Source organism: Amblyomma mixtum, chromosome 8, assembly GCF_055824585.1.
Source record: "Amblyomma mixtum isolate Tamu chromosome 8, ASM5582458v1, whole genome shotgun sequence".
Classification (NCBI taxonomy): domain Eukaryota; kingdom Metazoa; phylum Arthropoda; class Arachnida; order Ixodida; family Ixodidae; genus Amblyomma; species Amblyomma mixtum.
The window spans coordinates 51143149-51166201 of NC_143019.1; the positions used below are offsets into that span (position 1 = coordinate 51143149).

At 49.4% G+C, this 23053-nt stretch overlaps 1 protein-coding gene across 12 annotated transcripts in view; it reads left to right on the forward strand.

Annotated features, from left to right (window-relative positions):
* Window positions 1–23053, forward strand: part of LOC149332392 (uncharacterized) — a 372379-nt gene that overhangs the window by 203230 nt on the left and 146096 nt on the right. For all 12 annotated transcript variants that reach the window (XM_089557313.1, XM_089557304.1, XM_089557316.1 and 9 more), the window contains 5 exons: window positions 86–272; window positions 1123–1411; window positions 2771–3087; window positions 3975–4292; window positions 5052–5684. In XM_089557313.1, the coding sequence (XP_089413439.1) occupies window positions 86–272; window positions 1123–1411; window positions 2771–3087; window positions 3975–4292; window positions 5052–5684 (1744 nt within the window). The remainder of the gene's footprint in view (window positions 1–85; window positions 273–1122; window positions 1412–2770; window positions 3088–3974; window positions 4293–5051; window positions 5685–23053) is intronic.

A 23053-nucleotide genomic window follows, 5' to 3' on the forward strand; every position in this document is an offset into this window, starting at 1 on the left:
AAAGCTTCAGTTTGCAGCGTTGCGAAAGGGAACAGACCAGTGCTCTGTCACAGAAAAGATAATTATTCCACATTCACCTGTGCAGGCTGGACAAACTGCTCTCAGACCGCATTGCTGCCCTGGAAGAGGCCCTCACCGAGCTTCAGCAGCAGCGCACCACACTGAACCAGTGCAGTGAGGAGCTGGACGACTTGTGCCGCCGTCTGGAAGCACTCGGCGGACCGCTGGGTCCAGCTGTCCAAGATGCCGAGGTCCTGCTCACGGCACTGCAGGTAAGCGCTGATTGCTTGCACCAGGCAGTTGATTTATATCTTAGCACCCTTGTAATTCCGAATTAGAGTAGAAAGTTACGAACAAAAGTTGTCATTCACCAGCAGAGTCTATAATTCTCTGACCCACGTGAAAAATCTAATGCGCTGCAACTTGTGTAAATTTACTATATTTAGCCGCCACCAATATCACAATGTGAGGTTCGCTTTCATCGATGCAGAATGAGAAAAATTTTTAATAATATTGTTTCAGTTATTACAGAAGGTTGATTTTTCACTCTTGTTGTCAGCGAAAAAAAAAAAAAAACGTGCATTCAAATCAATATTTTATATACTAGCAGATATGTTTCTAAGGAGAGTAAAGCTGTAGGCCAATTGGTGAGACATAACAACTAAAACTGCAACAGACACAGGATGCAGGCAGGCCACAACACAGGGCGGTGCTTTCAACTGTGTTGAAAACCCTGTGTTGTCACCTGCCTCCATCCTGTGTCTGTTGAGGTTTTAGTTGTTATGTTCCAGTTATGTTGTCAATGGTTGAATATTGGCATGTTTTTGTTGCACGGCTATTATTGCTGAATGCTGTTCACGGTACCAGCAGCAGGAGCCTTTAGGTATGCACCGCATCCTGCAAAGAAAAATTAAAAACAAACAAACAAGTAAAAAAGCACTGTTCTCTTCTCTGTGCACATTGTAAGCCATGCTGCACAGTCATTGCCTGATTGTTAGCATCATCATCAGGATAGGAAAGGAACTGGCATTGCCATGAACACAATGCAGATGCTTGTATATCGCCCAGTGCTCACACACCCCTCTTCTCTCTGTTTCCCCCCCCCCCCCCCCCCACAAACAGAAGCTGCAGTCGGAGCTAAAGGACCTGCAGGGGCGCCTGGAGCGCATGCAGGGTCCTGGTCCCCTCTCCGAGTCTGTGGGGCGCCTGCTGGAGCGCTGTGAAGCCACCCTGCAGAAGACGCAGGGACAGCTGGGGCGTGCCAAGCAGGCCCTCTCCCTGCGGCAGCAGTACCACCAGCTGCGGGAGCAGGTGGCGCAGGCTATCGCCCGACTCACCGACACCGTGGCCGTGCTCGAGAAGGCCAAGAAGCCCGCCGCCGAGAAACTGCCCCAGTACGACAACCTGCTGGGTACGTGCAGAAGATGCCGCCACTTGGTTGCTTGCGTGATTCTGGCGTCGATAGCTGTCGTGTGTCGGGATAGCTGTTGTGTGTCGTGTGTGTGGTGTGTGTTTGAAGGAGGTGCCTCCACGGCTGGTCTAGCGTGTTGGCACGACCACACGCTCTCTTCTCTAGCCCGGTGGCAGTGCCCTTGTCAACCCCCCTTTCCCACCCTACTCATAACGGCGAGGGTGGTAATGGCAGCAGTTGCCGCTGCATTCGCATTACCAGCGCGATCGCAAAACATTTCTCCACGTCTGTGACCTTGAGTAACGGCACTTTACTGTGAACATTTTGAAAGTGACTTTGCCTACATTTATTTCTTATTTTTATTTCCATTCTGCATTGTTTTTTCGAGTCTTTGTGCAAAACTACATGGAACGAAAATTTTAGTGTGACGGGAAAATTGCGGACTGTTCTCAATTTCGTTACATCCATGTTTCACTGTGGTATTTCATTAATAATGTTGTTCATGGCCATTCGTGCTGCGCTATGCCAGCAATGTAGCTGTTAGAGCTCCATGTACACTTTTTTTTTTTTTTCAAGACTAGAGCAAGGAATTGTGGCATTATAAGAAACTTTTCTTAGTTCCACTTAATAAAGCACGAACTGAACTGTTTTTTTGGCAAGACAGTCGATGCACTTTCCATTTGTGTGAATCAGCTGCAAACATACTGCGCACTTTGAGAATTAAGGACGGATAGGCGGACTCGCTAAATGTGTAAATGAGAGAACCCAGTAGTAACTAGAAAATCTTGTGGCAGTTATTGTGTTTCTATGTTTTTTCCTAATAAAACTACACATTAATAAAATAAAGTTATGGTTACTATATATTGTACTTGAGCTAGTATATTGTATATTGGTATATGCAACGTATCAATACACTGTACACATTTATATACCAATATCATTGTAATATACCAATACAATATATGACTTTATTGTATATTGGTATATAGTACTTGATTTTTATTAAATGCATTGGCTGTGACCACCGAGAGTGTCATTCATACAAATTTTGTAATAGAGCCTCTTCTTATTTAGTTAGTCTCCCTTGATTTGTGGTTTTTTGTCTCCTGCCATAAAATGTTTTGTTTACCTAACATTTCACTTCAGAGGCAAAAAGGGCCATTTGTTTGTCTTTGCATTTTGCCACCAGCAGTTACATTTAGTGTTTGTAATGTGATTACTCGTGTGATCCAGCTGCTAAGCAGCAAGCGCATTTACTTGTAACCCCTGAAGCAACACGCACATGAAAGCTCAATTCCCTGCACATTGCATCTTGCAGCTGACATGGGAGTGACGCTTGTTTTCTTGATGGCTTCACAGGCCAGGTTGCCGATGCGGAAGGCCAGCTGACGTCGGCTCAAGACAAGGGAGAAGCCTTGGCTGAGGAGGGTTCCTCTGTTGACCACAATGCCATCCTGAGCGACCTGGGTAACCTCAAGAGTCAGCTGGCTGCCCTGCGCAAGTCCATCCAGAACCTCAAGTCGCAGGAGCAGACTTTGCTGGCCGAACAGGAGCGACAACTGCAGGCACTGGAGAAGACCCTGCAGGACCTCCGTGCAGACGAGGCACTGGCTCGAAGCCGCCCGGCGCTCACCATGGAACCAGAGAGCATAGACGCCGAGCTGGAGAGCCACAAGGTGAGGACCAGAATTCAGATTTCAGAGTCTGTGTAATACTCAAATACCCCCCCATGCTTCTTTGCCTGTCTTAAAGTTCTAGTTCTAGTTTGTTTGTCTTTCTAATGAGCCCAGTTACATGATTAGTGCTGGATTACCATGCTACCTCAAATCAGGGGGACGTTCACACAAGAAGCGAGCTGGGAGTTAAATAGTAAACTAAATATAAATAACACTATCAGACAGCATAGAGGTGCTAATGCCATAATACAGAAAATGCAACTTACAGCCTTGTCATGGAGTTGAGCCAAGAAAGGTGTCTGTTGATAAAAACACAGTCCTGTCAGTCTGATGATTTTTCAAATAATATTTAAAGAAACATTGGAATTAGTTAAATGTATCTAATTTGATTTCAAGTGGCATCTAACATTGTAAAATTTGAAAAAATTAATTGGAAACAATCAGGTGCAAGTACCTATTTTACGTACAGTAGCTAATGTCAGTTATGTGCCACCACCACACTGACACAGGATCACGGCTGATCATATCGATAGCATGTTGGAGAGGAGGAATAACTGCGAACTTGGATGAGACTGAAGAACAAGACAGGACGAGCGGTAACTAGCAAGTGAAGTTTACTGGAAAAAAAGACATATTGCAGCAAAGGTTGCGTCTGCGCATAGCGTACGTAACACCGTTACATTGCCGTTATTACTCCTCTCCAACATGTCAGACAAACTGCCCAAAGCTTCCCCTTGTTGAACCTTATATCAATAACAACTCGCCGTGTGGTGTAACAGAGCATAGCAAGCTAAATGTACAAACACTAAGGGAGCGCCATATGTGTACCACTATAGAGACTTGCATTCCTCAGCCTTCTGCCTCTCCTTTTCTCATTGCTCCAACAGGAGCTACAGCGTCAGTCCGAAGAACACCTGGAGCAGGCACGCAAGCTGGAGGAGCAGCTGTTCAAGGAGCTGCCCAGTGAGCTGCTGGCCAGCCGCGCCCAAGAGGAGTTGAGCGAACTGGCCCTGCTGCGATCCACACTGCCCCAGCAGTTGCAGGAGCGCGGGCACTACCTGGGCTGTGCCCAGGCCCTGCGCCGGGACTACTGGGCTCAGCGGGACGCACTGGTGGACTGGCTCGACCGCGCCGAGCGCACGGTGGCTGCCGCCAAGGACGGCGTCGATTTGGATGGCCTTGACGCCCGCTGCAAGGAGCTCAGGGTCAGTGAATGCAGCGCGTTCTTTCTTTCTTTCTCAGTTTCAATTGTGTCCTGCTCGTAGTCACTATATGGTATAACTGCGTCATCACCTCTTAATTTCACTTGTTGCATTTCTATTGTCGTTATTTCTTTCCTTTTCTCAATGGAAAATTAGGAACTGTGATACGGGGGCAGGTTCATTTGGCACAGTTCCTCAAAGTACAGCCTTTGTCAAAAGTAACCAGGCTGCACGTTTTTCTTCTCAATCGTATATTAAAGCTATTATGCCAGCCCTCAAGCTCAAAATCTCTGTATGGTAAGAAGAACCCCTGTTCTCACCTTCAAAGAACTTTTTGATCTTTAGGGAAGCCGTGTGGGCTCTGCTATACGAATGAGAAGCAAACCATGGAGCCTGGTTACTTTTGACAAAGACTGTACATGCCATGAAGTACTTGAAGGACACGCTATATTTCCTGACCCAGTCACTCTCCTTTAACAGTGTTGCAATTTGTTGGAACAGTCTACACAACATATGTTATTGTTTTGCTTTCCCAGTTACATAGCATTCATAGCTGTGTTTGCATCTTTCCTTGGGTGGGCAGTCTCTCTTCTTTTCAAACAGAAGTAAAGTAACGTTTCCTGAGTAAGTTTTAGCAAACATCTTTGCGGCATCATAAATATTTTTCTAACCAAATAAACTACCCACTTGTGGTTGCACTTGGAAGCACCCTCTCTTTTGTGCAGCGCACAGAATCCCGATCCACCTGTTTTTCCTTTGCAGGACGTCTGCTCGGAAACAGCTGGCTACAGCGAATGTCTTCGCAGCCTACAGGCATTGCTGACACAGATACGACCAACCATGGATCCAGAAGCATCTCTGCTGCCCGAGCAGGAACTCGCGTCCCTCCAGCAGCGGCTGACCGCCCTGAGCACAAACGCACGTGCCGCCCTCGACACAGCGCAGAATGACCTGGCCTCGTGGGCCACCTTCGGCAAGCTTCGCGAGCAACTCGAGGCGCTTCTGGCTACGCTCGAGCCCTCGGAAGAGAAGCCTGCGACCATCCGCGCCCTGAGGAAGGCACTGCAGTCTCTGGGACGTCTCCAGGAGGAGGCCCAGCGCAGTCAGCCGTTGCTGGCGCAGCTCTCCGAAGCAGCCCGTGTGCTGGAGAGGAAATCTGGGCCCGCCACAAGAGACCTGCCGGGAACCCAGGCAAAGACGCTAAGCAAGCGCTGGCAGGAGGCCATGGACGACATACAGGCCCGCAAGGAGAGGATGAGCAAGGCACTGGCGGACTGGGAGGCTTACACGCAGGCGCTAGCTCGTGCTAGGACAACCCTCGAGGCTCGGGAACATGACCTGGCAGCCATGCAGCCACTCTTGCTCGACGTGACTGCTGCTGAGAGTGCACTGGAGGTGAGTCTTTCTTGCACTCTTGCTCTCACTCCAGTGTGCCGGCCCCTTGTAGTTACTTGCTCAGACTTCGACCTGCCGGAGATGAAATGAACAGAAATTACCATATATGCATGAATATAACTTGAATTTTTTCTTTAATTGATCAGTTTTAGAGTGCATCGTGCATTATATTCGGAACCAAGGTACGAATATAAAGCTTTTTTTTTTTTTTCGCAGCTCCTGCAGATAGTTTTGGTGAGCTCCACCACTAGACTAGTGAGGAATTGGGAGAAGCCAACTTTTTTATGGCCTTTGGTCGCGTTGCACGGATGGGCAAAGGAGAATGTGGTTATGAACGTGGGAAAAAGCTAGCGCGAGTCGTTGAGAAACAGGGGGCACTAAAAGAATTGAGCGCAGTAGAGAAAGAAAAAAAGGGTGGGCCGGCAGGCTCAGAACAGAGCGTTACGAAACCTGGAGCAGCAGTGGCACGGTGGTGACGGTGGCCTCTGCCACGTGGGAGACTGCGTTCATTAACGCACCGAAGGCTCTGATACGCTCGATGATGTTGCGCGTGTTTCTAGAGTGCTGCCTACCAAATCATACCGACGTATCTGTTGCGTCCGTATTGTTCCATGCTGTTTCTAATTTTTCTGAGCTCTCAGATTGCTGGCTTGAACATGCTGAGATTGCATTATATTCGTAACATATATATTTTTTTCATTCTCTTGAGGTCTCAGACTCCCCGCCTTCACATTACATTCATTGTCGGGTTATATACAATTGTTGCATAAATATATGTGCGCCCTAGAATGCTTTTCCCAGCTAAACGGGCGCATCGCTCGAGCTCAAATTTCGCACAGAAATGTCGTTGGTTGGCAGAATTGTTTTATACCGCGTTTTATCAGAAGAAATTGGATATTCACTGTGGCGACGACGAAGGAAATTAAGCCGCGCTGTCAGCATTCGCACCAGTTGCGCCATCTCGTTTGTCGGCCGCGGAGATTCGGCAAGGGAGGAGGGTCGGGTTGCTTTCCAAAAGGCTTGAAGGTGCTTTTTCAACTGCTTTAGCGATGATCACAGTAAACGTAGTTTGGCCAAAACTCCACTAAATTTCAAGTCTGCTGGAGACTTCAAACATCCCGCAACCCCCTGTCTGCCGAATCTGCACGGTCGACAAATGAGATGGCGCCCCCTGCGTGATCGCTGACAGAGCGGCTTGATTTCCTTCGTCATCCCCACAGACGACCCGAATATGCGACTTTTTTTTGATCGATTCAGGCAAGTAACCCAAACAAATTGGCATGAAACAATTCTTCCAGTAACTGTCCTTTCTGTGCTAAATTTGAGCTTGAACAACAATCCACCCGTTTAGCTGAGAGAAGCATTCGACTGTGCACGTTTATTTTCGCAACATTCGGTATGTACAAATACAGTAGTTTACATCACTAAGCACTAAAATTTGACTCAGACACAGAGAGACATAAAAAAAAAAAAAGAAATCCTGTATCAATATTAAATTTTAGCACTCCCGAAATGATTTATGTGCACCAACTAGCCAAATCCGTTAACCCTGTGTACGGTAGTCCATTTTACCCTTCACATGCACGTGGTGGGTGTGGACCCAAAACGAAAAGGCACAATTAAGCATGAGAGTGTCTGGGGCCTTTCAAACAAAGAGTACCACACAAAGCTTACGCCAAAGGTTGTTCAATTAAGCTGATCTGGACACTGAATAGCTGTTGTAAGGGGCATGATAATGTCAAATCTTGATAATTTGAACTCAGAGGGGATTGAACGTTTGTTTAGATCCACTAGAATTCACACTTAGGCAACCCAGTTGGAACAAGGAACTGATGCACTACGTTGAGCTGGCAAATGCATTGGAGTTGCATTCGCTCACTCTAGGCCTTCTCCGCGTATGTGGTCACTCAGCACTGAGGCTAGTGATGAATCCATAGTGGCCTCCGAGGCTTGCTAGCTTCATGTCTATGCCACTAAAGAGCCATTCCCTCATGGCAGCCAAAAGTCCGCCATGACAGGAGCGTGGGAAAAGAAATAGGAGCATCGAGCACCATGACAGACGCCCTCAGACTTGCCATGACTGTGACAGGGCAACGTGTGTTACCCACCCTCTGGGCAGCGAGAGCACAGCTAGTGATAAGTAGCTCACACATGGTGATGGGCGATATCAACAAGCTGTACTTGCACACAGCACCAGCAATGCTGCAATAAATATCATGCATTCAAGGCTAGTCATGTGACTGATTACTGTTGCTAATGGCACATGGCCACTCGCTGCAGGGCAGGCAAATTGGCTGCATGGCCTGCTCGAATAAAATGTTGCATACACTCATGCGTTAGAATTGTCAGCCGTTTTCTCGGGGAAACAGACGTGAGTTTGATGGGGCCCTGCTCTCAGTCTGAACCAAGTGCAAGTTCGAATGAATGAGCTTTCACGGCAGAATAAAGTTAATCTCACCCAAAGCAACAAAAGCAGCGGTTGTGGGTGTTACTTGACACTACCTCAGGCAGTTAGCACTGCACCTTATGGCAGCCCTCATCCATGGTCAGCTGTCATAGGTTGCATCCCGAGTGTGCGGAGGGAGCAGACGTGTGTCACAAATGCATAGTGGTACATTGCCAAACATCTGATTTTCAGCACTTAGGCAGCCAGGAAAAGCTATTAATGAAGCTCTCTTGTACCATATCAAGCAAATCAACCACAGATGGAGGAGATGTGGCGAGCTTATAAATAAACTCTGTAAGTCCTATAGCCACACTTTTCCCAGTGTAAGAAGTCTAGTTCTGTGTAAAAAAGTCATCCCAACAACTGATAAATTTGGTGTTATTCAGAGTTTGGTCGAAACCCCTGCATTGGACCTGGCCACCATAAAATCCTGACCATTACGGTACTACTGAGTAAAATGAAGGAGGAATAATTTCTTGCACATAAAGCGATGTAAAGCATGCCAGTTTTTCATGTGTACTTGAACGAAATTTTAGTTGGTCTAAATTTAACAGTTATGCAGAACTTCTTAATAAACCTTCAGGTCTTAGCCCCAAGTGCTTGACTTGAGCGTCACATGTGGTCATGACCAACGTTAATGGAGTTCCATGAACGTTGGTCATGACTATGAGACCTCACAGAGGCTTTTAGTCCTGCATGTTTTCTAATTTTGCCACAAAACAGAACTATGTCTTGCAATAGGAATTTTGGGCAACTAGCAGATGCCTGTGCTTTCCAACTTAGCTAAACTAGAGTCACTGGAAAATTTTTCCAGTGATTCTAGCCAGAACTAGGCAGCTCCTTATCCTAAACTGGCCTAAATGTTCTCAAACAATCAGTTCACCAGCAGCCTATGCGACTACCTCGCCGAAACTCGTCTCCACCCCTTCTTTCAACTTTCTGTTACCTACATTCCACTCCCCCCTTTCACATCTTATGCCTCATGGCAGGCTTCATTCATTCATTCATTCATTCATTCATTCATTCATTCATTCATTCATTCATTCATTCATTCATTCATTCATTCATTCATTCATTCATTCATTCATTCATTCATTCATTTATTTCTACTTTTGCCATACAAATTACCAAAACACTGACTGAACCCATAGCCAGAGGCTAGTGTGGGGTTCAGAAACAAAATATATGAAGGCAATGAAACAGCACTTGCAAAAAATCAAAAGCACAAAATCACGGCGAAAGACCCAAATACATCAGACAACAAGGAAAAAATAGAATGTGCATTTTACAGCAGAATGAAAAAAATCTTTCATGAACAACATGGTACAACAGACACAAACCGAAGACAACTGTCACATATGTCAAATAAGGCTCATAAAGTATGTCCGCAATTCTCTATTTGTTTCATGAGACTGTTTTATTTCTGGGGGTAAAGCATTCCAAACCTTGGCTCCTGAAAACTGCACCAATCTTTCGCTGTAAACGTTATAATTCGGTGGTAGATTAAAGTTACTATGTGTAAGGTTTCTTGTGAGTCGAGAAGATGAGCGAAACAGGGAGGCATTGAAAGGTTGATTATATTTGACTATGTTGTTTACACACACCGCTATCTTTAAAGAGCCTTTCTTTTCTAGAATAAAAAAAATAAACTGTGTCCTAGCTCTATCTGGTATGAACCGTCGCGCGCGCATTCAGCAGTTCGTCTCTCCGCCCATAGGTGGCGTAGCGATCTTGCGGTTTTGGATTTTAGAGCAGACGGCGTGTTGCCTCTAGCGGCAAATTGCTCAATCGTAATGGTAAACGTGCTCGCGGTTCTCGCGTTGGACCCGGGCACCGTGGGTCCGCGCCTCCGCAGTCGGCAGTCGCTATCGGCGCGCGCGCCGATGCGGCCAGGCGCGCTGCTGTTTACCGCGATTTCCCGCGCTTTTTTTTTTTTTCGGCACACGCGTGAAAAGCATTCTCAAAAAAAGGAAGTCCTCAAAAATTGCGCCATGGACGTTAAACCCTATGCCCTTGGCCAGCAATGATATACGAACTAAGGCGTTTACTTGCACGAGGCAATAGCCTTATATAATCCACTTTAGACAAATCCATCAAGGAGAAGACTGGAAATGTGTTCGAATTAGAGTTGTGAATAAGGGGAGTCATTTTAACACGCTCTGTGCCGGCCGGCAATCAAAGCGCGAGTTCGAATAAACCGGATGTTCGAATTAAGCGAGTTCTCGTTAACGAACGTCCACTGCATGTCGCTTCATTCTTCTTCGCGTACGCTGCTCTGTAGTTCCCTCTTATTTCATTTGTAAACTTGGTAGCTTTGCGAAGCACCCGCGCATTCGAAAATAGCTGCTGGTGACTCGAGTTTGTCTCAAGTGCAATCACGAGCGTGATTAGCGCGCAGTAGTGAGCATTCTAACAACAACAACGCGCCGCTCCCTGCGACTCCACGGTGTCCCTGATCGAATAAATAGTTGAACAGGTGCGGTAGCTGCTCGCGGCGGCGTTCGTGATGGACTCCGCTCGTCCGTTATATACTGCATTAACCATATCGCTCCTGACAAGACAACGCAACGAATAATTTATCCGCGCTGTCCGCGTGTGTGTACACTTCCGCCTGTCATGTCCTGTTCCCTTATCGACGGTTCGTAAAATGCGATTTCGTTGCCGACGTACGGCGCGAGATTTTAATCGGTTTACCGTATATGCTCTGTTCATACGCTCATTCAGTCCCGCGCGGAAACATCTTTGACCTTTTGAGAAGGCGGTCGGGGACAGTACATTTAGGAATTGATCGAACAGGCTTTCAGAGAGTGCGCTACCCAGCAAACCAAAAACCTCCCAGAGACGTCTAGCTAGACGTCTCTGAGAGGTTTTCTAGACGTCTCTGAGAGGTTTTTGGTTTGCTGGGCGGCGCAGAGGACAAGTCTCGCAATGCCCGGAGCCGCCTTAGCCCGAACTTAAGTATATGGCGACGGCGTCTTTTTGTTCTTCCAGTCGCGTAGCGTGCTTGCAGCTCCCGTTTCTCTGTCTCTCTCAGTGGGTGGTGCCTGCAGCGAAAGGGCATCAGCGAGCGACCTTGGGGGGCGCACCAGACGTCAAGGCGCCCGGGGAAACGCCTAGCGCCTCGATCGATCCTTTCCCTGCATATACTGTACACGCGTGGCGCGCGGTTGATACGCGTGTCACCGCTCGGTCCGCATGCACTTCTTAGTTGTTATCGTGCTATTGCTTTTAGCTAAAGCACGAAGTGCATTAGGTGGAGTGAATCTGTTGACTCCACCTAATAATACGTGTGCATTGTTCGAGCTAAGCCTCTCGCAGTCTCGCGTATCGAGTTTCTCCCCGTCGTCCGCGGTCGGCCGTCCCGAATGGAATGCAGCGAAGTGAAACTGCTCTCAGCGCTGATTGAGCTCGCGGACTCGAACCTTCGACCTGTCTTCTCAACTTCAGGGGCGGTGCTGTATACCGAATGAGTCAGGAGTCCAAACCGACGCTAAGATGCTCCCGCAGAGGCAGGTATAGCCAATTTGAAAAGAAATTCGATGGAGCTTTCAAAAGAAAGTACGATTTTCCAAAAAAAAAAAGACATATTGGGAGGCATGTTGGGGTCCCTGATCCGGTGTTCCTGCAGCAAAATCTGCAGTAATCCTGAAAGTCTTTACTATATTGGTACCGGTTCAGCGGTAACCGAAGGAGGCGGTAACATCCCAGCAAACCAAAAACCTCTCAGAGACGTCTAGCTAGACGTCTCTGAGAGGTTTTTGGTTTGCAGGGATGGCGGCGACACGAAACGCGTTGGTTTCGCGCGATGGGCTTGCAGTCGCGGAACGCCTGTCACTCATCGCGTCGCTAAGGTTCTGGGTATAAGCCCAATATTCTAGTACGCTACAGTTCTGGGTTTGCAACAAATTTTCGCCCATCGCCCGGAAGCAGCTCGTGAGACTAGCCAATAGCAGAAGTCTTTGCTGGTACGTAACTTCCGCTCTAGATATATTTCACGAGCGAAGTTTGATTCTTTGCCGCGCGGTTTCAGCGAAGAAGCTGCCGACGCTGCATCGAAACAGTTCGTATAGAGTGCTATAGTGGAATAAGAAAGTACATGCTCCTTTCAAGTCTCAGCTCAACAAAATGGCGCCACTGCGCTGTTTCCCTTAGAAATCCAATGTATTACGAAAGAGGGATTTCCTACGTCGTTTTTGTTGTGATTTACGCTGTTTAGTCGTAAAAGTGGGGCATATAGTCATATACTTTGTGGGGTTGAAATGGGGGAGATAAACACGTATTCCCCGTTTAAGCGCGGCTGACTCAGTTCAAAACCGCGCGGACCCCACCCCGTGGTCGCGTACGCTACTGAGCGCACGCCGACCACGGCGGGCCTTGCTCTGCGGGAACAAAGGAACGACACACTGGCTGACACAAACAAGGCATTTATTGCTATAGCAACAATAACGCCAGCTAGCAACAAAATACACTGAGGAATCTAGGATGTCCGACTCACCAGCACGGCTACGAGCGAACGTCCGCCCACGGTAGGGCAAAGGGATAAACTCCGAGGCCCGACGGAACGAGCTGAGGGGAAGACGTTTCCACACGAGGACGCCCGCGGCCAAGAGCGGAGCTTTGCGCGTGAACGTCCACACGCTATCCTGTCCCGGGGAGAAGAGAGCTAGCCTTCCCCTGCGCGCGAGCGACCAAACACGCCATCCGTGGCGCTGCTGTCGCTGCGACGCGAGCGCCCTCCCCTGTTAGCTAGAGTAACCAAACTAAAGGGAGTGCTTTTCGGGGGCAGCTAACAACAGTGGGGTGCAGTGCGGGAAAGTGAACGCAGGGGACGAAGGCGTCCCCACATCCCCCCAACCTTAAATAGACCCACGCGCCTGCAAGTTACATGCTATGGAGGAGTCTCCTGGTCTTCATGCACTTGAGGCAGGTCGTGCAGCGGAGGTCACGCCGACAGGGTGCACGCAGTCTTCCGCGGTATTCCGAAGGCGGCGTGAAGGTCTCCGCTGGGACGACTCGCATGGCCCGCGAAGAGGAGGGCCGGTTGACCACTGCAGGCCAACATTCCGCAGTAGTCGCCAGGGCAGCAGCAGCCAGACGTGGCTGCTGTCTGGTCTCGCCACGGCTGCCTCGGATGGATGCGGCGAACAGGATACAGGCCGCTCCGTCGCAGCAGGCGGCAGCGAGACGATGTGCACAGGACAGCAAGCCGCAGTGGCTCCAGATCTGTAAAATTTCCGAAACACACTCCGCATGCCTTTAACGTAGGTCACGGGAGGGGAAACGGTGTACACAAGGGCCTGGTGGCTCAATGCTCAACTCGCTAGCAAAACGTGTCGGGCGGCTGTGCAACGCAAAGTTCGAGTGAACAAAGCCCTTTCTTGAGTTGAACGAGAATGCTCAGTTCATGCGAGGTTACAAAAAAACAGGCGGCCAGCAAAGTGCGCCCCCTCTCAATACCACGGTCCGGTGGTCGTGTCACTTTTGACAAGGTGCAGGCAGCTATGAATAGCCTTAGGCCTCACTACCACTGTGAAGGTCGACGACCCCCAACAAAAGAAAGACCCGAAACGGGTTTCGTGCGCGCAGCCGCGAGGAGACATCAGCGTTGTGGGGTGGTCCTCCCCGCTCACTGCACAAAGCAGCTTGAGCGATCGGCGCCCACCGTATCGGACGGTGTCGGAACGCCCGGTGCCGAGCTGCAATACCAGCGAGCTCGTAACTGCACCCGTGGCCCCAGGCCACCCGGCTCCCAGAGCCGCGACTCCCAGAGTCGAAAAAGAGACAGCGAGAAAATATATACAGAAAACTCGGACCACCCACGCGGCTTCCGTACTCACTCGCTTCGGGCTCGGCAACTCCGCGGGCGCTAGGCCTCGCGCTCCCTCGATGCGGACCAAGTGGTTCTTGAAGTAACTCCAGGAAGAAAACTTCACAAAAAAACATGCTGAGCATGTCGAAAAGTTCAAACATGCTGCAGCGCAATACACCTCGCACTCAAGAAAGCATGCCGCAGGTCCTAGCGATCAAAATTCACTCTAGGCCTAGCACTTGTCAAGTCCGGACAAAGAGCGTTCCTCGAACCGAACAGACTGTCGTCCAATGTTCCAAGAGCAGGCCCCACGTTGGGCGCCAGATGTGGGGTTGAAATGGGGGAGATAAACACGTATTCCCCGTTTAAGCGCGGCTGACTCAGTTCAAAACCGCGCGGACCCCACCCCGTGGTCGCGTACGCTACTGAGCGCACGCCGACCACGGCGGGCCTTGCTCTGCGGGAACAAAGGAACGACACACTGGCTGACACAAACAAGGCATTTATTGCTATAGCAACAATAACGCCAGCTAGCAACAAAATACACTGAGGAATCTAGGATGTCCGACTCACCAGCACGGCTACGAGCGAACGTCCGCCCACGGTAGGGCAAAGGGATAAACTCCGAGGCCCGACGGAACGAGCTGAGGGGAAGACGTTTCCACACGAGGACGCCCGCGGCCAAGAGCGGAGCTTTGCGCGTGAACGTCCACACGCTATCCTGTCCCGGGGAGAAGAGAGCTAGCCTTCCCCTGCGCGCGAGCGACCAAACACGCCATCCGTGGCGCTGCTGTCGCTGCGACGCGAGCGCCCTCCCCTGTTAGCTAGAGTAACCAAACTAAAGGGAGTGCTTTTCGGGGGCAGCTAACAACAGTGGGGTGCAGTGCGGGAAAGTGAACGCAGGGGACGAAGGCGTCCCCACAACTTCTCTGATAACGCGAGGTGAGTGAACGTTGAAGCAGCCACAACCAAGCAACACAGAAAACGCGCCGCTATAGATATCGCCAAGTTTCGCCGCTTCGTGCCGTCGCCATTGTATACGTCGCGTCGCCTCACACAGTTACCGCTGTGCGGTTAACAGGGAGAGACCGGCGCGTAAGTCGTCCATTTCTTCTGTGCGTCTTCGTTTCCTTGCCGCTGTTCGGATTGAAATCGATCAGTATTTTCTATTGGCAGTATATTGAAAGTCAACATTATCTTCATCTTTCTTTTTTTTTTTCTACTAGGAGCTTGCGTTAATAACAGCCAACGGTACTGGCACAGCGCACGTTGGAAGACGGCAGAAGTGTTGCGACATGTGCAATGGAAAAAAAATTGCGAGGACACTTTCAACTTAAGTGTTGAGAGGCGAAAGCTGAGGACAATATGCCGTGACGATTTCCGGCGGATATGACGTCACGCCGGAGATCTTAAGTGTTAATTACGCTTAATTGCACATTTTTCCATCTAATTTGACACAAATCCGACGTTTTTCCGACCATTCTGTGACAATTTCCACTATGCCGTGACGACTTCCGGTGGATGTGACGTCACACCGTTCCCATGGCTATATATCGACGCAATTTCGACATTTTTGTCTATAAGTAATGAACTAATTAATCTACAGTCATGAAACTTGGCTTCGAGGTACATTTTTTCCTCCTCTATCCGAAGCAACCATTGGTTTTCTTCTGTCTTTTTTTTTTCCGGAGTTAAACGCGTGTGACCATAGCCTATGGTGTGACACGCTTTGTTAATGGACGGAAGTATGATCCATTAAAGGCTTTCGCCTTAAAAGACGACGTTTCAAAAGTGCGCAATGGATGACATCACAGTGCAAGCCGCGCTCGTTCGCTACACCCCGCTTAACTATACTTTTTTATTTCGTTGTTGTTGCAGCGTTAATTCTTGGGAGGAATCGCGGACCTTCTGTCGTTACGTCCGGACATATATACATTCGACGTGCATGTGATGTGGCCCAGCCGTATATACTCCGGCAGTGCTCGCCGCTTGCATTCCGCTCATGACGTCACCATAATTAAATATCGCTTTCCAAACGTGGTCGATGTTTGATTAGCGAGTAACAAGAGCAAAAAAGTGCAAATACGAAACTATGCGGTAGCAAAAAAGGCGGCTACACGTGGTGTCCAGGTGAATGAGGAAACAGAAAGGATAAAAACTTGAATGAAAACAGCGCTGATATAGTAAGCTGCTTCTGATTGTTTGGTACTGCGCAGGGTTTTTAAATTGATCAGAGGTCAGTCATAACCTCTCCACCTTGTTATTATTATTATTACTACAGTCGAACCTCGTTGTAGCGAAACGGTTTATAGCGAATTATTGGATATAACGCAGGAATAACGGTTCTGAAGAAGCGTAGCTTGTTGGGTCAGTTGGTGCGTAGTAAGTGGAAAACCAGCGTAAAGGAGGCGTCCTTTCCGCTGGTTTTCCATTTACTACGCACCATCTGGCCCAACAATCTACGCTTCTGTGGAAAACCAGTACACAGGATAACGCTTCCACCAGCGGAAAGAAAGGACGCGTTCACAAGCAGGAGAAGTACACTGGACAACACTGGAAGCGTTGTCCTGTGTACTGGTTTTCCACAGAAGCGTAGATTGTTGGGCCAGATGGTGCGTAGTAAGTGGAAAACCAGCGGAAAGGACGCGTCCTTTACGCTGGTTTTCCACTCACTATGCACCAACTGGTTCTTACTATGCACCAACTGTACTTCTGCTTGTGAACGCGTCCTTTCCGCTGGTTTTCCACTTACGCCTCTTGGAAGCTCTGTCAACATCGCCTATAACGAAGCTATGGCTATAACGAAGTATTCACCAGGTAACTTCAAAACATCGTCATAACAAAGTTCAACTGTATTATTACTGTTTGATGATTGTGGCTTATATGAGCGGCATTGCTGCCAGTCGCCCGGCCCCGACCGGCCACAGCCGAACAGGGTAACACCTCTCTCACCACCACTTCCCCTTTGTTATGTCATATCCTCGCTCTCTGCCCCAGAGAAATTCCGACCGAGACAAACAACACACGCGGTCACGTGGTGCCCCCTTTCCACCCTTCACGTGTCCACATTCCACGCTCGACGTTCCGCGTGATGCCTCTTCCGCGCGCGCCGCGCGGACAATCACAGCGCGCGCGTTTTATTCTTCTCCTTTTATTGGAGTGTCGAATTCGCCGAGGTGCCCGATGGCGCGCACCTCCGAACGCGTCGGCAGCGCTCGGCCCGAAGCGCGCGTCTTCGGGTTACGTATTTATAGACCCGGTCGCGGTGCGCGTTCCTGGCAGCAGCTATATGCGACCGACTCGGCCGCCTTCGCGCTCAACCTCGCCTCTTCCTCTTCCCGGTGGTGTCGCTGTTCCCAAGGGCCCCCGATGCGCGCGGACTTTGGCCCCGATGCAGCTCCACAACAACAACGCTGTGTGTGTGTGGATGAGGAGCGCGGATGACTCTGGAGAGGCTGTCGAGAATAGAATTAGAGGAAAAATAAAAGCGGGAGATCAGCGGGAGATGTGAGCGATGCATTCAGTTTGGAGTGATGGAGCTGATGCTGAAGGGCTGTTCTTGTACCACTACGTGTGTGTCAGTTTTTGGAAGGTGCGTGAGGCAGCCTGTGCTCTATACAGCGGTCCGGGTGCCAGCCAGCTGGCTAATTGGTAAGAAGCGCACAGATCTGAGATCGATATATATATATACTATATATATACACGCGTCTTCCCTGCGCTGTGACGGTCGAGGCCAATGCATGCGCGTGCTTTCAAGGGCCAGGGAAGCATCGAGTCCTATGGTCTCCTTGCGAAGAGTACGCTGCAGCTTCTGTTTGTCTCCAGGTCTCGTGTGAACAAATTCGTGAAAAATATCAAGTGACGCAGTTTATTTTTGTCGATTGAGTTCCTATATTTCCTATATTATAATTCATCTAATTTTCAGGCTTAAGGCTTAAGCTGAGCCGCCCATGGTGCCATGCCCATATATGAGTTTTATGGGAGTGACAGGTTGAGAATTATAGTCATATATGGATGACTTGTACTGACGTCACAGCGGCCGCCATGCTGACGAACCGGCTGGAACTCGGTCCTATATTTCCTATATTATAACTCCTCTAATCTTAAGGCTTAAGCTGAGTCGCCCATGGTGCCGTGCCCATATATGAGTTTTATGGGAGTGACAGGTTGAGAATTATAGTCATATATGGATGACTTGTACTGACGTCACAGCGGCCGCCATGCTGACGAACCGGCTGGAACTCGGCGAAAACCTGCGTTTTTCTAGAATCGGCATGTCGCCCACCTTCTCCGTCCTACACCATGGAAGCACTGAGTTGCCCACCGTAATGGCACCTGTGGCGTCACGTGCAAGCTGTCTGAATAGTTACGCTAACGCCTTAGACAGCTTATATCAGCGTGATTGCCTGTCTTGTGATGCCAAGCTTCCTAGCCATGTTGCAAGCAGAGGCCACTATAGATCGCGTTATAGTCAGCATGCTCGAGAAACAGAGCTAAGCCTAATGTTTAGCCGTTAAGAGCAACCCGAGCTTAGCCATGCACAAAGGAAAGCTTCGTAGCCTTCCGAAGTCTTCCCGGATTGAAAAAAAAAAATTCATCCTGGTATGGATGGCACTGCATGGCATAGTGTGCTTAATTCGAGATGTGACAAGCGTATGCGTCCTACGTTGTTAACCGTACACCGTACGTAACCCCGCAGCCACAGTATTTGCCATGTGTTTATTAAGTTTGTCGCATACGGCACGTGAATCAAGGTGCACGCTTCACGGACTATAAAGACTCGCTGTGTTCATATATGCTCCCTTGCGATCTGTTGGCAAGTAAGAGTGAATGAACCGCAGACGTTAATTTAAATATTTTATTCCTTGAAACTTGATATCGCAGTAAAGGTTTAAATGGAGACTTCTTGGGCGCCTCGACAGCGTCGCAGTACACCCGTCCTGTCGGCTGCGCCACTTAATTTCATCTGACTTTCCGGTGCATCGCTGTGAAGTCGTACACTTTTATTGGAGTTCGCTTCGTCGGTGGATGCTAAGCGCGGCAAGCTGCGCTTTGTGATGGGCTCATTATTTTCGGACAGCAGTGATGGAACCTTGAGGCCACTTGCGCGGTTCAATCACTTTTGCCGCCGATAATACATCGTGCGGCAGTGATCACGGAACTGACAGAGAGCGTTGTACTGGAAAAAGAAAAAAATACTCGGAGCAGATCTCGGGGGATTCGTTGTTACGGGACCGAAACACAGCTGTCTCAGAGCGGCTTTGTTTCTTTTTAGGGCGTGTAGCGGTGAGCCGACGCGCATTTTTAGTGCCCGTGGTATCGATCGAGGTGTCCCCACGCCCCCGCCCAAGTGCAACGCGAGATCCCCCCCGCCCCTCTCCGGTGTGGCCGCTGGCCCCGTGGGCCGAGTCGTCTCTGCTCGTCGCAGCGGAAGGAAAGGGAATTTAAAAACAAAGAAGTCCTTAGAGGCGACGCCCGTTTCAGACTTCCTGGCACCGAGCGTAGAGACCTTTGCGAAACATCTTGCCAGGTGCGCAAGGCGGACACTTCATTCCCTTCATTCCCTTTCTTTCTTTCTTTCTTTCTTTCTTTCTTTCTTTCTTTCTTTCTTTCTTTCTTTCTTTCTTTCTTTCTCTTTGTTTTTATCTTTATGTCATTTCTTCTTTTTTTTCTTCCTCGTTGTCTTTCCTTCCTACTTCCTTTTTCTTCCCTTCTTTCTTCCTGTCGTTCTTTCTTCTCTCTCCCTTCTTTTCCTCTTTCTTCCCTTCTTTCTTCCTTTCGTTCTTTCTTTTCTCTCCTTCTTTTTTTCCTTCCTTCCTTCCTTCCTTCCGAATTTCTTTCTTCCTTTCCTTTTCTTCCCTCTTTCATCCTTTCGTTGTTTGTTTCTTTCCTTTCTTGTCTCTTTCCTTCTGTCTTCCTTCCTTCCTTTTACGTTGCCTTGTCGTGTGTGAGCACGGTGTTTTGCAGTCTTTGAAGATCCTCACCTTTGACAGTCGCCATCTGCGGAAGTTTCGTCTGGAGCATTATGCACACACGACGAGTACTGTAGCGCTGTGCGACTGTCCTAATAATGACGAGTTTCCGAATTTGGTGTGGATCGAAGTATTGGTCGGCGTAATTAGGCTTTGTAGACAGTGGACAGCGATTACGTTAGTTCGCGGGTTGGAACAGGCACAATGTATTGCGCATTTTCTTCTTGTTCCTTGCGACAGTTTTGTGTCGTAAGTCTGACATCATCGGCAGTCTCGGACGCCGTGGTTTCGCAAGGGTCGTTATTGAACAGAGCGGTGGGGGCGTGGCCCGCGGTCCGTATACGTTAGGGCTTCACTTGCGGGTCATGTCCTTTGCGCGATCTGGCGACGATTTAATGGACTTGTAAGCGGGTGTCCTTGCCTTCCTAATGCTTCGTGATCGACCTTTTTATCCTTGCACGAATATTCCTTTATTTGGACCCGATGCATCTCACACAGCGAAACTCGCGTGCTGGATTCTCGCGCTATAGTTTCGTTTTCGCGCCTTCGGTTCGTGGGGGCATTTTCGCTCATCGCGCGGCTATCAGTGCTCCGAGACCGATACGCGAGTGCTCGGTGGTTTTCGTCCTGTCGAGAACGGTCCGCAGTGGGCCTGCAATCCGCAGCCGGCGCTACGCCTTCAGGCGCTACAAGGCAGCCTGAAAGGAATGGTCCCGCACGCGTTGTAACTTAACTGGAACACGAAGTTGCCGCTCTTTGTATTTAGAGGCGTCTTGCTGCGGTTTGCGCTGTCGTTCCAATAGGCCGCCTTCGATGACACATCCCCCAGTGAGGAAATACTGACCACGTCACAGTGCTTTAAGATTCAGTGTACGTAACAGCAGCGAAGCATTCTGTGAGCTTTGCCTCGTACTTACTGCTTTCGTGCTCTTAAGTTGCTCCAAAATACTGATATTGCTGCTACGAAACGATTATATTTCTGCTCCATAGCTGCTCCAGAGCGCACATTTTGCTGCTCCAAGAGCTGCTCCAAAATCTTTTTTGGCCATCCCATGCTCGTCGCTGCGATCTTTCCGGGTTTTTTTTCGTTCTTTTTTTTTTAGTCCCTACAGGTTGACTATGGTCAGAGCTGCTGACCGGAATTCCTCTTCGCATGTGCGTAGCTCTAGCTAGCAAGCGAGAGGCTACAGCTCGATGTTCAAGCCACGCGATATGTCCTGACGCATACGCGAGAACGCAGTGCAGTAACGTCATCGTCGTCTTTCCGTTCGCGATGCGTGCGATGCCGGATGCCCTTTCGTCGGCGGTGTAATGACGCGTATTCGCATATTGTGTGGTAGGTTTGAAATCCGACCCTCGTTGTCGCCTCGATTCTGCGTAGCACATCGCATCTAGCCATTTCCGTAGAAGGAACATTGCCGCTGTCTTCGCCACTGGAAATTCCACGTCCGTGCAACCGAGCTCCTTGGGTTCAACATCGGCACCGCCATCTTCACGCGGCCGAACGCCAGACCTCATGAGCAGCCCGGGTCTGCGCATACATCGTTGTAAAGAAGAGAAAAAGCCACTTAGAACACGCCCTGATTCTATATTTGGCGCCATCGGCCTCAGCTATGCAGAAAAAAACCGCTGAAATCCTTAGAATCCTTAGAAGAATCCAAAAATAGTAGAGTCGTAATAGTTTGCAGAAAATAGTTATACGTGAAATAACTGAAAACATTTTTTTTTCGTTCATCAAAGCCGAGGACTTGTAGAGACATTTCAAGTTGTTTCAACTGGCAACTGCCACCGGTTTTGAAGCAGTTCAGTTGTCTTCAGTGACATCAGTATTCACTGACCGTCAGTAGTCCCGCCACACACTAGAGGCATCTCATTAGCTTAACTAACTTGACCGCGTCGGGAGACAAAGGCAAGGGTTAGGAGCGCTGAGGTAGTATTAGACACTGGGGTTAATGCCGTGTTTTCGAAACACGCTGTTGTTGCATCTGGGTAAGCTTATGCCAGCTTCACGGCATCGCGCGAAAGCACCGTGGCGAAGTTGCCTTCGCGGCCGTGCTTGATCGGTGCGATGCGTCTTCTTTTTGCTCTTGACGGCGCGTATAACTGGAAAGCTGCTGATTGTCTCGTCACGCGGAGGCAGACAGACAGGTGAACCACTGAATGTCCGTTAATTACATCCACAGCGCCGTATGCTTATACTATCGCTTAAAGGCGACAGCCCCCGGAAATGTCGTCTGCAGGGCGGAAACTTCAGCGGATTTTGGACGCGCATTTTCGCAACCGGCATAATTCAGAAGACTCTGCAGACAATTCACACGTTCTTTCCTCTTGCCAGGAGGTTATTCGGAGCTACTTCTGTATCCTTCGCAGCCTCCTCACTCTCAAATTATATCATCCGCCGTTATAAGCTTTATAACAAAAAAAAAAAAGCGTTTTATCTTGAAATAGGGGTGGGGAGAGTAGAGGGAGAGTTCCAACCCCACGTGTGCCGGGAGTGCACGGGTCTCGTTCCAGCAAAAGCTTTCTTTTTGGCCGTCGCACCCTCTCCGTCGCGTGCTGTCCCGTCGGAAACGGGAAGGGACAGCTCAGGCTGGCAGCTAGCAGTGCGACGAGGGGAAGGGCGCCCTAAAATTAGCAAGAGCAGGGGCACCATGCAGAAACAGCATCAGCAACAGCAGCCAGCATCCGCAAGCAGACGGTCTCGCCCAGTTCACTCTTGCCGCGTCCGGCTTTGAGACCGTGCGCTCCGGGGACTTCGTTCCCGTCGAGAGAGGAGAGAGTCTGTGCGAGGCAGGCAGACGCAGCTGCGGGCTAACGGTTGCGCGTTGTTCCTCTTTTTTTCCCCCTCTCTCCGAAAAACCTTGGCCGACGGCGACGAGGCCAGCATAAAAACGAGCCTGTGTGTATATACCCCCGAGCGCGGCAGCTTTCTCCAGAATTCTTTAGCGCCGAAGAAGCCAGAAGACGCGTCATCCAGCGCTGCCGCGTATTCTTCTTTGCCGTCTGCATGTGCTCTTCGGCGCCGACCGGATCGTCTGCTAGTAGTGTTATCGTCTGCGCTGAGGCGACCGGCTCTCGCAGGAAATACCCGACGTGACTGTGTTTTTAGTGGATACATCTTCTGCGGCGAACTTATTCGGTT